Source organism: Dipodomys merriami, unplaced genomic scaffold (assembly GCF_024711535.1).
Source record: "Dipodomys merriami isolate MVZ:Mamm:240054 unplaced genomic scaffold, mDipMer1.0.p SCAF_16, whole genome shotgun sequence".
NCBI lineage: Eukaryota > Metazoa > Chordata > Mammalia > Rodentia > Heteromyidae > Dipodomys > Dipodomys merriami.
Genome location: NW_027202937.1, coordinates 11004313 through 11020249, shown reverse-complemented (window position 1 = coordinate 11020249; position 15937 = coordinate 11004313). Strand labels below are relative to the sequence as shown.

Genomic DNA, 15937 nt, shown 5'->3' with positions numbered 1-15937 from the left:
CAGAACAAGCAAATGAAAGAGTCATAAGGAACTGAAGTCAGAGGGGTCTGGAGGGAAAGGCCTGGGAGGTTTTGTAGGCCTTTTAGACTTTGTATTTTGTCCTGTAGGGAAATAAAGGTAAGGTTTCCTTAGCCATCATAAAGTCATGGCCTTTGTGGGTGGGTGGGGCAGGAGGGAAAGAAGGGAAAATTCAAGGGAAAAGGTGATATAGTCCCAGAAGAAGTGTACTCTACCTGACTTATATAACTGTAACTCCTCTGTACATCCTCTTTATAATAACAATTTAAAAATTTTAAGAAAAGACTCATGGCCAACTGCTTGTCATAAAGATGTTTTTCTAGGCCTTTAATTTTTTATTTTTATTATAAAGGTAATGTACAGAGGGGCTACAGTGACATAAGTCAGGTGAAGAGTACGTTTCTTTTTGGACAATGTCACCCCTTCCACCCATTCTCGAAGTGTTTTTCCTCAAATCCCCACCCACAATTTGTATAGTTCATTTTCAACATAGTGTCTAGACATATTCACTAGACACTAGTGAATACTACTGCTGTATTTGTTTACCCTTTCATAAAAGACATATTAACAAGAAAAAAATCATGACATCTTGCTTATTTAATCTGAGTTTTACTTGGGCTGAGAGTCCTCAGAAATGAAGCTCGAAAGACCAGGGAGAGCTGTCCATTTTTCTGCTTAGTGTAGAGGTGGAATTGGAACACAGTGCTGGTGGCTCACACTTGTAATCCTAGCTAGTCAGGAGGCTGAGGTCAGAGGGTCACAGTTTGAGGCCAACCTAGGCAGGAAAGCCATAAGACTCTATCTCTAACCAACATAAAACAGAAACTAGAGGTCTCGCTCAAGTGGTAAAGTACCATTTTTGAGGAAAAAAAAAAAAAAACCAAGCCAAGTGAGAGCACAAGGACTTGAGTTCAAGCCTCAGTACCGGCATACATGCATGTGTGCTATCCAACTCCCCCACCCCCCACATACACGATAGGATTGGACCAAAAAGGTATGATTTAATGGAAATAGTTCAAGGGGAGACACTTGTTAAACTACTTGGCTTCTCTGCATGGCAGCCTTTCTTCTTGGTATTGGGTGGGACCTCTTGTAATGAGTCTTATGATCTACTATCAGGTCAGAGAATTTCCTAATGGCCAGCTTTTACACAGAAAAGCAGAGGAAGCACATGGTAATTTCTAGGCTTTATGGCTGACTTGGTGATAGAGGGATTCTAGTTTCTATGTTTTGGAAGGAAAAGAGAAAAAGGTAAAGAAGGTTAGGAAGTCAGAAAATCTTGCTTGTCGCTCCTTCTCCTTTAAAGTATGCAGCATAGCCAGTGCTGGTGGCTCAAGCCTGTAATCCTAGCTACTCAGGAGACTGAGATCTGCAGATCACAGTTCAAAACCAACCCCTGGCAGGAAAGTCCATGAGACTCATCTCCAATTAACCACCAAAAAACGGAAGTGGCGCTGTGGCTCAAAGTGGTAGCTTGGGAACAACGTGCCACATGACAAGGATTTTGGGGATTCTGTCCTGAGCTTTAATAGTTCTAACTGTAACCAGGAGCCAAGGGACTTGGGCAAGAGGGTGATCATCAGGTAATTGTTGTTGTTGTTGTTTGAACTCTTTTTCTTTTATTTATTTTTTCTTATCATGCTAGGTTTGGAATTCAGAGCCCCAGGCAGTGCTAGCAAAAGACTCTACTGATGGGCTCCAAACCCAGACTTCACTTGGGGATTTGGAAAGAAAAAAAAAATCCTCTTGATTTCTGCATAAAGAATGGTTGGGTGCCAGTGGTTCGTGCCTGTCATCTCAGGAGGCTGAGATCTAAAGGTTGAGGTTTGAAGCCAGCCCAATCAGTAAAGTCCATGCGACTCTTATTTCCAAATAAATACCAAAGTGCCATAAGTAAAGCTGTGGCTCAAGTGGTAGAGCGCCAGCCTTGAGCAAAAAGGCTAAGGGAGAGCTTCCAGGCCTCAAGTTCAAGCCCTTATGTAGACACAAAACAAATAACAACAACAACTAAAACAAAAGTCCTAATGTATGAAGCTCCCTGTATGTCTGTCTTTTTCTAATCAGAATTCTGTGTTTTTGTTTTATTTGTTTTTGTGCCAGTCCTGAGGCTTGAACTCAGCCTGGGCACTGTCCCTGAACTTTCTTGCTCAAAACTGTGAGTATGTGAGCCGCAGTTCCACTTCTGGCTTTTTGGTGCTTAATTAGAAATAAAAGTCTCATGGGCTTTTCTACCTGTGCTGGCTTCAAACCTCAATCCTCAGATCTTAGCCTCCTGAGTACATAGGATTATATAGTTGCCTGGCTTAGGGCAACTTTCTTTAGGAGAAAAGTATCTGAAAAAGTATTAGAAAATCACCCAACTACATCCCTTTCCCTTCTCCCTACCCTCCTGTAAGGAATTATACAACTTGCCTTGAAAACAGGAGCCAATTTCCTGATTTTCCAAGGGACAAGCACTGTTCTATTCTGAATACTGTGCTTTTACTATATAGGTAAGGAACAAAGAGGCTTCTGTTTTCAGCGATTAAGGTATATTTACACAATAATGACAAAGTTTCACCAAGGAGAGTAAGCTGAGTTTTTGAGAGAGATAAGTGGTAGTTCTGGAGTCTCAGCTCTAAGCAGGTGGAATTCTAGGGCCCAGGAGAGGTGGGGCTAGGAGCAGGTTGGCTGGATGAGACCATGAGCAAGTTCTCTTCTGAAAGTTTACAAAGCTGTTCATTCTCTCTCTCTCTCTCTCTCTCTCTCTCTCTCTCTCTCTCTCTCTCTCTCTCTCTCTCTCTCTCTCTCTCTCTCTCTCTCTCCCTCTCTCTTTCTGAAATAGGAGGAAGTTGTTAGGTTGTGAAACTGTGGTCTCCGAGTAGGGAAGGTAAACTAGTGAAATGTGGGCTAGCGGGCCCATGTACAGGGCCCATAGGAAGTGGGACTAACCAGTATGACTGTTGTGTTTTTCCCCAAATGAATATAGCTGGTGCAGTGTGGAGCAGGCACAGAAGGATTTAACCAGGGATAAAATGTGTATGAGGGGCCAAAAGTACAGGGTGTGGGCTGAGAGATGATCACAGGGTTGAACCTAAAGTGGGTAATGAGGTTGATGAGAAATACAGTGGATCAAACAACAATAAAATGCTAGGTGCTAGTTAGTGGCTTACACCAGTAATCCTAGCTACCTTGAAGGCTGAGAACTGAGCGTTATGGTTCAAAGACTCTTAAGTTCAATTAACAGCCAAAAAAAGCCAGAAGGACAGTGCCCAGACCCTGAATTCAAGCCCCAGTACCAACACACACACACACACACACACACACACACACACACACACACACACACACACACACACACACACACACACACACACACACACACGGCAGAAGATATGGGAGAGAACAACAGAGGGAATAAGTTCAATCAGGATACAGTCAATGAAACCTCCCTATAAACTAATGTCTGCTGATTAAAAGAAATATATGTATATATATTTTAAATAAAAGGGAAAATTCAGGCGCTGGTGGCTCATCCTAGCTACTCAGGAGGCTGAGATCTGAGGATCACATTTGAGATTGGATTTTTTTTTTTTTTTTGGCAGTCTTGGGGCTTGAACTCTGGGCCTGGGCACTGTCCCTGAGCAATTCAGCTCAAGGCTAGCACTCTACCATTTGAGCTATAGCGCCACTTGCTGAGGATCACATTTGAAAGCCAGCTCTGGCAGGAAAGTCTGTGAGACTCTTATCTCCAATGAACCACCAGAAAACTGAAAGTGGTGCTGTGGCTCAAGTGGTAGAGCCACAGGCTCAGAGTTCAAGCCCCACAACTGACAAAAATAAATAAATAAATAAATATAAAAGGAAAATAAGGGCTGAGAATCCATGGTGGAGTGGTTTGCCTGGCATGCATGAGGCCAAACAGACAAAAAATGGAAACAAAAGAAAGGAACCAGACAGAACTAGGAAGACAATGAGCCAGTTGCCACATCTTCAAACAGTGATGGCGGAATGAGGACCAAGAGTCGAATGGCAGGGTGTGGGTGGGGGGATTCAGAGCGCCAGATTAGATCTTCAGGGTGCAGAGCCTCTCCTGGAAGAGGAAGTCTGTCAGTAGGGCTGTGGGGAGGGCACCAGCACCTGAGGGCACAGCAATGAGGGAGGTGAGCTAAAGTGGGAGGAGAACTAAACTGGAATACAGAACTAAATTGGACTCCTCCTTCCTGGCGAGGAGTCAGGGAAAGGTGAAGAGGTTGGGTCCAAGTCATTATTACTTACTTCTGTCTGCTGCTTTCACTTGATTAACATCAAAGAGTGGGAAGAGAGGCTTCCTTAGATGAGGATCTGAAAACTGGAGATAAAGCAGATTTGGTTCCTGCTTTCTTAGCCCTCAAGGTAAGTTGTATAGTTCTTAACATCAAGATAGGGAGTGGGGGGAAGGGATACAGTTGGTGAGTTTATGTCTCTAGATATTTTGTCTGGCTCTGGTAGCTCATGCCTGTAATCCTAGCTACTCAGAAGGCTGACTCTTTTTTTTTTTTTTTTTTTTTAGGTTGTGGGGCTTGAACTCTGGCCTGGGCACTGTCCCTCAGCTCTTCAGCTCAAGGTGAACGCTCTACCACTTGAGCCACAGCACTACTTCTGGCTTTTTCTGCTTATGTGGTGCTGAGGAATTGAACCCAAGGCCTCATGCATGAAGGTACACACTCTATCACTGAGTCATCTTCCCAGCCCCAGGAGGCTGACATTGAGGACTGCAGTTCAAAGCCAGCTAGGGCAGGAAAGTCTGTGAGACTTTTATCTCCAATTAACTCCCAGAAAACCAGAAGTAGAGCTGTGGCTCAGAGTAGTAGAGTGCTAGCCTTGAGCAAAAAGAGCTTAGGGACAGGGCCTAGGCACTGAGTTCAAGCTCTACTATGGAAGGAAGGAAGGAAGGAAGGAAGGAAGGAAGGAAAGAAAGAAAGAAAGAAAGAAAGAAAGAAAGAAAGAAAGAAAGAAAGAAAGAAAGAAGGAGCCGGGCACTGGTGGCTCACACCTGCAATCCTAGTTACTCAGGAGGCTGAGATCTAAGTGTTGAGGTTTGAAGCCAGCCTAGGCAGGAAAGTCCATGAGACTTTTTTTGGGGGGGTGATGGTGGGGGGTGGTCAGTATTGGGGCTTGAACTCAGGGCCTGGGTGCTGTCCCTGAGTCCCTGAGCTTTTTTGCTCAAGACTAGCGTTCTACCACTTGAACCAAGGCTCAACTTCCAGTTTTTTGGTGGTTAACTAGAGGTAAGGGTCTTATGGACTTTCCCGTCCATACTGGCTTCAAAATGTGATCCTCAGATTTCAGCCTTTTTATTTTTATTTCTCAAGGCTGGCACTCTTCTACTTGAGCCATAGTGCCACTTCCAGTTTTCTCTGTTTATGTGGTACTGAGGAATCGATCCCAGGGTTTCATGCATACTAGACAAGCACTCTATCACTAAGCCACATCCCAGCCCTTTTTTAATCTTTTAAAACAACTTTATTTGGAGGTGTTCCACCTCCAAGCTATAACCCCAGCCCCTGCATGAGACTCATCTCCAATTAAACACCAAAAAAACTGCAAGTGGAGCTGAAGTTCAAGTGGTGGAGTGCTAGCCTTGAGCAGGAAAGCTCAGTGATGGCCCAGGCCATAAGTTCAAGCCTCAGGATCAGCACAAGCAAGGAAGGAAGGAAGAAAGGAAGAAAGGAAAAGAATGGAAAAGGAAAAAAGAAAGTTGCCCTATTCAGGTGCTTATAGTTCCACAATGTTTAGGAGCTGAGGCAGAATGAACTCAATTTTGAGAGCCTGGATTATGTAATGAGACATTGTCACAGAAGAAAATAAAAGTTTTCTTGGATGAAGCCACCTTTTTGGCCACTCCCTTCTTCCTGATTAGTCCCGGAGGTGACTCAAAGCCAACAATTCCCAACCTTGGCTGCCCTGTGGAATCAAACACATACCCTTTGGGGGGTTGTAAAAAAATATAGATGTGAAGGGCTAGGAAGGAGGCTCAGTGATAGAGCGCTTTCCTTCTATGCTTGAGGCCCTGGGTTCAATTCCTCAGCACCACATAAGCAGAAAAAAAAAAAAAAAGCTGGAAATGGCGCTGTGGCTCAAGTGGTAGAGCGCTAGCCTTGAGCTGAAGAGCTGAGGGACAGCGCCCAGGCCCCGAGTTCAGGACCCCCCCTCCAAAAAAAATGTGGATAAGGAGTTGGGGGTTAGCTCAGTGGAAGAGCACTTGCTTGGTAAGTGCAAGGCCCTGAGTTCGGTCCTTGGCTCTGGGGGAAAAAAATGAATGCCCAAGATTCTTATTCAGTTGGTTTACAATGCCCCTTGGGCTTTGGAATTTATTTTTGTTTTCTCTGTGCTGGTATCAGGGCTTGAAATCAGGGCCTCTGTCTACCTCTCTCAGCGCTTACATGCTTACGGCTGGTGCTTTACTACTTTAGGCATGCTTCTAGCCCAGTTTCTTGCTGGTTAACTAGAGATGGAGTCCCATGAACTTTTTTTTATCAGGCTATTTTTTGAGGCCTAGTTCCAGACCTCAGCCTCTTAAATAGCTAGGATTATGGGTGAGAGCCACGGGTGCTTAGCTACCTTTGGGATTTAAAAAGGGCCCCCTACAATTCTGAAGTATCACTAGCAGTGAGACCATTATTAAATCCAAGCTAGAGACTGACAGAGGGAGACAGAATTTTTTTTCTCTGGTTCTAGGGCTTAAACTCAGGGCCTAGGCTCTTTCCCTGAGCCTCTTTGTGTTCAAGGCTAACAGTCTACCACTTTAGCCACAGTGCCACTTCAGTTTTTTTTGTTTTTGTTTTTGTTTTGTTTTTGGGTCTGGTCGTGGGGCCTGAACTCTGGGCCTGGGCACTGTCCCTCAGGTCTTCAGCTCAAGTCTAGCACTCTACCAGTTGAGCCACAGCACCACTTCCGGCTTTTTTCTTTTCTTTTTTTTTTTTTTCCGGTGGGCCGTGGGGCTTGAACTCTGGGCCTGGGCGCTGTCCCTCAGCTCTTCAGCTCAAGGCGAGCGCTCTACCACTTGAGCTACAGCGCCACTTCCGGTTTTCTGGTGGTTTATTGGAGATAGGAGTCTCACGGTCTCTCCTGCCCGGGCTGGCTTTGAACCGCGATCCTCAGATCTCAGCCTCCTGAGTAGCTAGGATTACAGGCGTGAGCCACCAGCGCCCGGCTCCGGCTTTTTTCTTATGTGGTGCTGAGGAATCGAACCCAGGGCCTCGAGCATGAAAGGCAAGTGCTCTACCACTGAGCCACCTTCCCAGCCCCACTTCAGTTTTTTTTTTTCTGAGTAGTTTATTGGAGATAGGAGACTCACAGTCTTTTCCTGCCTGGGCTGACTTCAAATTGCCATCCTCAGATCTCAGGCTCCTGAGTAGTTAGGATAACAGGCATGAGCCACCGGCTCCCATCTGAGACAGACTTTTTTGCTTGAATGATGGATGAATTTATGTTGGCCTTAAAGAGCAGATAAAAATTGGCCAAATATGGGCTGGGATGTAGCTCAGTGGCAAAGCACTTGCCTAGCAAGTGCAACATCCTGGGTTCAATCCCCAGTACCAAAAAAAAAAAAAAAAAGAAAGAAAGAAAAGAAAAGACAAAAAAGATATAGTTAAAAAAAAAATTGACCAAATAGCTGGGCACAGGTGGCTCACGCTTGTAATCCTAGCTGCTCCGGAGACTGAGATTTGAGGATCATGGTTCAAAGCCAGCCCAGGCAGGAAAGTTCATGAGACTCTTATCTCCAATAAACGACCTGACAACCAGAAGTGGTGCTGTGGCTCAAGTGGCAGAGAGCTTGTCTTGAGCTGCAGAGCTCAGGGATAGCACCCAGGCCCAGAGTTCACCAGGCCCAGAGTTCAGACCCCACGACCAACAAAAAAATAAATAAATGAAAAATAGAGGACTGGGAATGTGGCTTAGTGGTAGAGTACTTGTCTAGCATGCATGAAGTCCTGGATTTTATTCCTTAGTACCTCAAAATAGAAAGAGCCAGAAAGTGGCGCTTTGGCTCAAGTGGTAGAGTGGTAGCCTTGAGCAAAAGAAGCTCAGGGACAGTTCCTAGGCCCTGAGTTCAAGCCCTAGGACTGGCCAAAAAAATTGACCAAATAGAGAAGCAGATGTGAAGTGGAAAGCACCTTGTCAGCAAATGCCTACAAGTGATGAAGCTCATGACAAGCTGCAAACAATTTGTGTAATAATAGAGACTGGAGAAGAAGGTCTTAGATCCGGAACAGCTGGGTAAAGACCTGAAGATGGGGGATAAGTATTTCTGTTTGGTTGGAAATTAGGTTGGTTGGAAATTATGTTATACAGACAAAGCTGAATGATTTAAAATTATATAGAGTTGAAGACCAGATTGAAATTTTGTAAATAATTGAATGAGCAATAGACATCCTTGAAATGCTGCCTCTTCCTCCTTCTCTCCCTCTTCCTCCTTCTCCTTTTCTTCCTCCTCCTCCTTTTACTGGCGCTATCCCTTAAGGTTTTTTGCTCATGGCTAGCCCTTTACCACTTGAGCCAGAACTCTACTTGTAACTTTTTGGTGGTTAATTGGAGATTAAGAGTAGCATAGACTTTCTGCCCAGGCTGGCTTCAAATTGCAATTCTTGGATCTGAGCCTCCTGAATAGCTAGGATTACAGATTTGGGCTACTGTACTGGCACCCAGCCTCATCTAGAACTCAAGTGATCCCCCTATTTCTGCCTCCCAAGCAGCTGAATTGTTACAGATTGTGCCACCACCTTTGTGAAGGATTGTAAGCAATGAAGTTATGTAAGGAGTGTGTCTAGGGAAGATAATTTGACAGTAGTGTTGAGGGGAATTTGGAATAGGGAGAAAGGTAGGAGGCAGGGAGACCTGTTGTGGAAGCTGTTGTAATAATCCTAGATGAGGTAATGCTCTTGGCAAGGCTGGGGAAAAGTTACATTCAAAACATATTGTGGCTGTGGAACTCACTTGGCTTGACAGTACACCTTTGTCAGACAGGAGGGAGAGAGAGATGGCAAGTATTTAGAAAAGGAAAGATGACTAGGAAGACAATGCTGTTAAAGGTACCAGAGTATCGGTGGCATTTCATCAATTTGGTTTGGAACATGTTTAGTGTAGACGACCAGTAACATGATTCATGGCTGCTGTCTGCAGACACTTGGCAGAAGGTCTTCAATGTAAAGTACAGGTTGGAGAGGCAATGGATTAGGGTTGATGGTTCGAGGCTGGGGATGTATCTCAGTAGTAAAGTGTTTGCTTAGTATCATATCTGAAGTCCTTGATTCAATCATCCTCCTGTCAAAATACTGAATGCCAGGCATGGTGGTGTACTGGAGGGGCTGAGGTAGGAGGACTCAGAATTTAAGTCTAGCTTGAGCTACATATCAAGGCTCTGACTCAATCAACCAGTTGATAAATAAAACAAAAATAAATTGACATGATGGATGTATTGAATGGATGAACTTTCAAAACAAAAGTCTCAAGAGAAGAAAAGAAAATCAGATAGCTGGGCACTGGTGGCTCACGCCTATAATGCTAGCTACTCAAGAGGCTGAGATCTGGGGATCATGGCTCAAAGCCAGCCCAGGCAGGAAAGGCAGTGAAATTCTTATCTCCAATAAACCACTCAGAAAACCAGAAGTGGTGCTGTGGCTTAAGTGGTAGAGTGCTGGCCTTGAGCTGAAGAGCTGAGGGACAGCACCCAGGCCCAGAGTTCAAGCCCCATGACTGACAAAAGAAAGAAAAAAAAAGAAAGAAAAAAAAGAAAGAAAATCAGAGACAGACACTAAGAAAGGAGAAAGGAGGGATGATTTCAGGTTTGTGCATGGAGGGGTGAGGGAGGAGATTACATATCTCTGATCCTGGGTGTGTAGGGAACCCAGTGTTAAGAGAGATAGAAAGGAGTTTAGGAGGCAGAGTAAGTACTTTGAGGCAGAGTACCGTTGATTTTTGGCTCCAAGTCATCTCTAGTCATTAGGTGCCATTTGATAAGGTGGCTTCAGGAGCATAGAAAGTAGAAGCATATTGGGAGGAGTTTTAAGAAATGGTATAGGGGCTAGGAAGTTGGCTCAGTGGTAGAGTGCTTGCCTTGAAGGCATGAGGCCCTGGGTTAGATTCCTCAGCACCACATAAGCACAAAGAAAAAAAAGCCAGAAGTGGAACTGTGGCTCAAGTGGTAGAGCGCTAGCCTTGAGCTGAAGGACAGCGCCCAGGCCCAGAGTTCAGGCCCCATGACCGGACCCAAAAAAAAAAAAAAAAAGAAAGAAAGAAATGGTATAAAAGCTGGCAGTGGTAGCTCACACCTGTAATCCTAGCTATTCAGTAGGCTGAGATCTGTGGATTATGGTTCAAAGCTAGTTCTGGCCAAAAAGCTCATGAAATTCTTACCTCCAAATAGCAAATACCTGAAGTCTGAGGTGTGGCCCAGCACCAGCCTTGAGCAAATAATCCAAATGAGAAAATGAGTTCAAGCCCCAGTACTGGCACGCGTGCGCGTGCGCACACGCATACACATGCACAAATGGTATGATTTCAAGAAAGAGGTGCAGACACATCTCTGATAACAGTATACCCCCAATGGTATGATTTCAAGAAAGAGGTGCAGACACATCTCTGGTAACAGTATACCCCCATTTAAGAATAAAAGAAAGATAATTAGAGGATGAGGAAGTAGAAGCTGCAAATGTGAGTTGTTGTTTTTTTTTCAGGAACTTTGGTAAGGAAAGCACATTAAACCTAAAATGTCCCCAAGTGAACTATGATATCCAAGCCCCACATAGTGCTCTCATCAGCTCCTAACTCACTGCCTCTGTAGAGCTAGGAGCTCACAGTAAGCTCCAGGAGATGTCAGTCTCCACCATCATCCTGTATGGTGCCCGTATGTTGTATGAGTGCTTGAATTTAGAGTAGGACCCTGTCCTGCAGGTGCACAATGAAAGACACTAAGTCCCCTGCTTGTCTCAGCCCATCCCTACAGAAGCCTCCTCTATTAACTTTCCCTGTCCCCAGTACTGGGGTTTGAACTCAGGACTTGGGAATTACCCCTGAGCTTTCTCTACCAGTTGAGCCACAGCACTACTTCTGGCTTTTTGGTAATTTTTTGGATATAAGAATCTCAAGGACTTTCCTACCCTGTCTGGCTTTGAACCTTGATCCTCAGATCTCAGCTTGTCAAGCTAAGATTACAGGCATGAATGAGCCACTGGTGCCTGTTTGACCAACTTTTCACAATGATCTGTCATCTTCCTTCCTCTTGCCTTCCTGGAGTTTGGGGGTTCCATTTCTGGGTCCCTTTGTAAATCTTCCCTCCCCAAAGCCCAAGCCGATGACAGTGGCACCTGTCTTCCCTAGTGATACCTAAGAACCGTCCCCCCCCCCCGCCCTTTGTTCCCATATTTATATCTCTCTGGTGGTTGGGAATATATCTCATTTTTGCTTTGTTGGACTTTGCCCCCTAACTTGAAAAGGGAGACAAAGGTGAAAGAGGAGCCCAAACAGGCAGAGTCCCTGTGGGGCCGCAGTCCTTGGAATTGGGGGTGACAAATCCACTAAGTCTCTTTAATATCATCTTTCAGAAGTTCACACACGCACACACAGATCAGAACAAGTCGGGGACCGCCGAGGGGAGGGGAGGGGTCCAGGGGAGGGGAGGGAAGCGCGGGAGCTCCCTCCGGGGACCAGAGTCCTTATCCGGGATTCCCTTCTGTGGAGCTGCTCAGGTACAGGAGTATTTACAGAGAAGGGGACCTCGTTGTTGTTGTTCTAGGTAGAAGGTCCTAAACCCGAGACCTCTCAAATCTCATTCCAAAAACAACAAAAAGTGTGTTTGGCGGGGCGGGGAGGATGGGGTGCTGGGATTAGCCAGAAAGAAGAGGAAGACGAAACAGTACTAGCAAAAACCGGGAACGAGCGTGGGGGCGTGGCTCTGTCCGGGAACCGCAGACCCGCAATCACCAGACTGATCACCCCACAGGGAGGAGAGGGCGGGGCCTGCCGACCAGGAGGCGGGGTTTGTCAGGTCTGGGGGCGGAGCCTAGCGAGGGGCGGGGCCTCAGGGCCGGGAAAGCGTGGACGGCGGGAGCTCAGCTGGGGCGCTGTACTTGGATGGGTTAGGGGGTTGGGGCCGGCGTTGGGCGGGGATCCGGGGAAGCCGCATCCCCGGGGGACGCGGGGTGTGAGTTTTGGCGAGGTTCCTGAGGAACTGGATTCCGGGCGTGTTCTCTCGGGGCGAGAGATTCCGTGGAGGCGGAGTTGAGGATGTATTGAAGTACCGCGGGCCCCGGAGGCGGGTCTGCATGGCCCCCATCGGGTCCGCTGCAGGACGGCAGGACGCGCCTGGGAGATCAAAGGGTACAGAGCGGAGCTAGGCCGGAGCGTTTTTAGGGATCCCAGTAGTTCTCGTGGTGCTGCGCGGCGATAATGATGACAACGGTGAGGATGGTGCAGAGTACCATGGCTGCGATGCCCACCGCCAGGGAGATGAAGGAGAAATTCCGGGCCTCGCGAGAAGCGATCTCGGCGGACACCATGTCTCCGCGTGCCAAGGCCGTGCGCACCTACCGGGCAGGGGTTGGAGGAGAGGAGGTCAGCGAGCCGCAGCCTCCCTCTAAGATGATCCCCAGAACGCCGCCGGGTACTAAGGGAAACCACGTGAAACTAAACCCCTCATCTCACACCTGCACTGCCTTGAAGATGGCGATGATGCCCGTAGGCCAGAAGCAGCAGATGGTGGTCAGCACTGCGATGGGCATGTAGTCGTGCGGAGGGCGCCTTGGTTCCAGCAGGGCCAGCCCTGGGCCCTGGGGTGGTGGGGGGAGAGTGGAGGTCACCCCTGTTCCCCCGGGAGTCCCACCTGCGTAGGGCTGTAGGAGGAAAGTTGGGGGGGGGAGGAGGGAGGGAAAGGAGGGATGGAAGTCACTCCAAGGCTATCCCAGCCTACCAGCCATGAGTCTTTGGCAGTTCAGTTTTAAAAGCACAATTCTTTGCCCTTCTAGGACACTCATCAATTCCATTTAGGCCTCCTTGCAGTGCACCATTAACCCCCAATATTCTCGGAGGCTTCCACGTTCTCCCACAAAGCATGGGTCTCTGGCACTGCCAGATTTTGTTTCTTGGACACTTACCCAGCTTCTACCTCCGCAATCCCAGCTTCCGCTCCCTTATGTCCTTTGGTTCCCAGCTACCATTTCTAGCCTCTTCTCTGGGTCCTTTAGGACTTCCTCTCCACTTAGGTTCCCCATCTCAGACTCTAACCACTAACCCCCAAGGAACCCCCCACCTTATCTGTATCCCCCACATTCCCAGGCCTTTCCCTAGTCCGCTCTTTCTATAGCTTGCTATCTGCACATCACCTATGCCCTAGCCCTGTTTTTATTATTTCCCTAGCCTCCAGTGTCCCCAATTTCAAGCAAATCCCGTTCCACCATGCATGCACCCCTCCTCCTAGGCCCCTGTCAGCCCCACACTCACCGTGCCCACCGGGTAGACTGGCACGTAAGCAGTGCAGGGCTGCAGCTGCAGGGGGTAGCCGGGCGCTACGTAACCCCCCAGAGGCAGTGTGCCCACCGCCCCTGCGTGCGTGGGCACCACGAAGCCCGGGGCCTGGGCAGTCGGGGCCGGCGCCGGCGGGGGTGGGGCGGCGGCGGCGGGTGGCGGCGGGGGAAGTGGGCCCTCGAAGCGAGTCTCCTGTAGGTAAGGGTCGGGTGGCATGCGAGGCAAGGTAGCGCAGCCGGGTGGAGGCGCCCCAGAGGCCTGGCCCGGCGGGGCGTGGTGGGGGGGCCTGGGTAATGTGGCGGAGGACGAGGGACCACGCTGAGCGCTGGCCGAGGAAGAGGCCAAGCCGCCTGCCCCTAAGCGTGGGAGAGTGGCCGTGCCAGACTGGTGGTAGTGGTGGTGATGGTGGTGGTGAGAGGCCGGGGCCGCCTGTGGGGGAGGGACGGGGGGCTCGGCAGGGGGCTGAGGGGCATTGTACGGTGGTGGGGAAGTATGAGGAACTGAGTCCGGGAGGCCTGAGAGCAAGAAGAGCCGGGGGGAGGATAAGGGGGAAAGATGGGACGGAAGAGATGGGAAGGGGAAAGGAGAGACAGGGATGGGGAAGTAATCGGAGAGACAGAGAGAGAGAGAGATGGGTGAGAAATCATCTCTCATTTTGGGGGCAGTAGAGGGGTTGTATCTAGGCCACCCCCCCACTTCAATCTAGTTTTCAGGTCACAACTCTATTGCTCCTGATTTTTAGCTGTGTGCACGCAGCGCTCACCCACAAACCCAGTCTCCATCCGTGCTCACTGCCTTTGGGCTGGCCTCTCTGAACTATCCCCCTAGATGTACATGTGTAGACACGCAACGCTGTGTTCATACGTGCTCAGTTCAACAGTTTGCATATAAACACATGTGGAATGACACGTTCTGTCTCTATCCCCCCTTCGGTGGGGAAGGAGGGCCCTGACCTCTGGAACTCTCCTTGCTTCTTTTCAGACTATAAAAAATGAAAATAATAATAAGAGTCTGGGTGGTACTTCCCTGACACCCCCCATCTCATCATGTCTCCACACAAGTGAGCCAATGATTGTCCATCTGTCACTCCCAGAGATGCTATTCCTGCAGTACCTGGCCAGTGCTAAGCTGCTCTGTAGCTCCCTCACCCTCGCCACCTACCCCCATCCTTGCCCATGTTGTTGGCAAGGGGCAGAGGCTGAGAGTGGACTACGGAAAAGAAGACAAGCGTTGGGGATAGAAAGATGAGGAGTGAGGGGCTTTAAAAGCTAGACAGAGGAGGAAATGTGAACTGAGCCATCTAAACCACCCATTAGGGAAGGCTAAGGCAGGGAGTAGGGGCAAGTTGGGGGGGGGGATCCCGGGGAAGGTGGGGGAGGTTTTGTTATTATTGCTTTTTACCTGACTTTTCCGATGACATGCTTGCGGTCTTGTTGGGACGGGGTCCCTGCAGCTGGAGTCAGGGGCCCCTAGCTAGTGCAGAAGTCTGGGTCCGGGATGGCGCAGCCAGCAGCAGCGCAGAGATGGAGAGATGAAGACAGTGGCGGGGGGTGGAGGGAGAGCTGGGAGGGAGGGAGCTTAAAGGGACCGAGTCCACTAGGGAGGGGGGAGAGCTTCAGACTTCCCCCCACTCTGTCTTGGTCTCTCTCTCTCTCCCTTTCTGCTCTTGGACCACCTCTCTCCTCCTCTCACCCTGGTATCCAAGCCCCCAGTTTAGGCTCCCTTGGAGTTGTCATGGAAACAGAGAGGCTAGACCAAGTGAAGCGGGTGGGACTAAGCAAAGGAAGGAGGGAGAGAGAGAACTCTCTAGAGTCTCCCCCTCTAAGACTCTCTGTAGTGATTACATTGTGGGAGGAAGTGAGCTGGTGCTCGGTGGATTCAATTACTTCCCTCCAATCCTGGTTCACCTGGGCATGTCTTCTATTCTCAGTTCCCCTCAGAGCTCCCACAAGGTTACCAAAGATCTCCCAAAACTATGGTCCTAGTTTTTCCTCCTTAGGGGCAATAACAGTGTGAAAGAGAATTGTGCAGAACTGAACCAACATTGTCCGGAAGTTCTCAGAGTACACAGCTTGGCCCTGCTGATTGGGTTGTAAAATAGAAGGCTCGGGTCTACAATTTTTGTTATTTTCTAAAACAGGGTCTCTGCTCCGCTTTTATTTTTTAATTTGTAGCATAGTCTAGCCTTGAACTAGAGAATCTCCAGCCTTTCACTCGAGTGCCAGTATGACAGTCTGACCTCATCACCCTGGCTCTGATGGGGAGGGGGAGGAGAAAGTTGGGGGAGGGGCATAGGAAGCCCAGACACCTCGTCTCCAGGGTTTAGGAGTTGAATCTCCAGGGTTTAGCAGTTGAAAAGCTTCCGGAGAAGGAGGGGTAGGCTTGTTCTGTTGCTATTTGATCTGCTCCTAGTTCCTGGGCTGGTCAGAGTATGGAT

At 48.4% G+C, this 15937-nt stretch overlaps 2 protein-coding genes across 2 annotated transcripts in view; one reads left to right on the top strand and one right to left on the bottom strand.

The window, feature by feature from the left end:
- Positions 1 to 15937, top strand: part of Ppt2 (palmitoyl-protein thioesterase 2) — a 35501-nt gene that overhangs the window by 5146 nt on the left and 14418 nt on the right. The gene's annotated exons all lie outside the window — the stretch shown is intronic.
- On the bottom strand, positions 11545 to 15185 carry Prrt1 (proline rich transmembrane protein 1). Its single transcript, XM_070024065.1, has 4 exons — positions 14902 to 15185; positions 13477 to 14015; positions 12684 to 12869; positions 11545 to 12563 (listed from the first exon to the last, which is right to left on the bottom strand). The coding sequence occupies exons 1-4, from the start codon at positions 14918 to 14920 to the stop codon at positions 12387 to 12389; spliced, it is 921 nt and encodes a 306-aa protein (XP_069880166.1). The 5' UTR covers positions 14921 to 15185; the 3' UTR covers positions 11545 to 12386.

Coding starts and splice junctions, on each gene's coding strand:
- Prrt1 (XM_070024065.1), bottom strand. Junction 12,870..13,476: donor CAGTCTACCCGGTGGGCACG/GTGAGTGTGGGG, acceptor TTCCTCCTACAG/CCCTACGCAGGTGGGACTCC. Junction 12,564..12,683: donor CCATCTTCAAGGCAGTGCAG/GTGTGAGATGAG, acceptor CCTGCCCGGTAG/GTGCGCACGGCCTTGGCACG.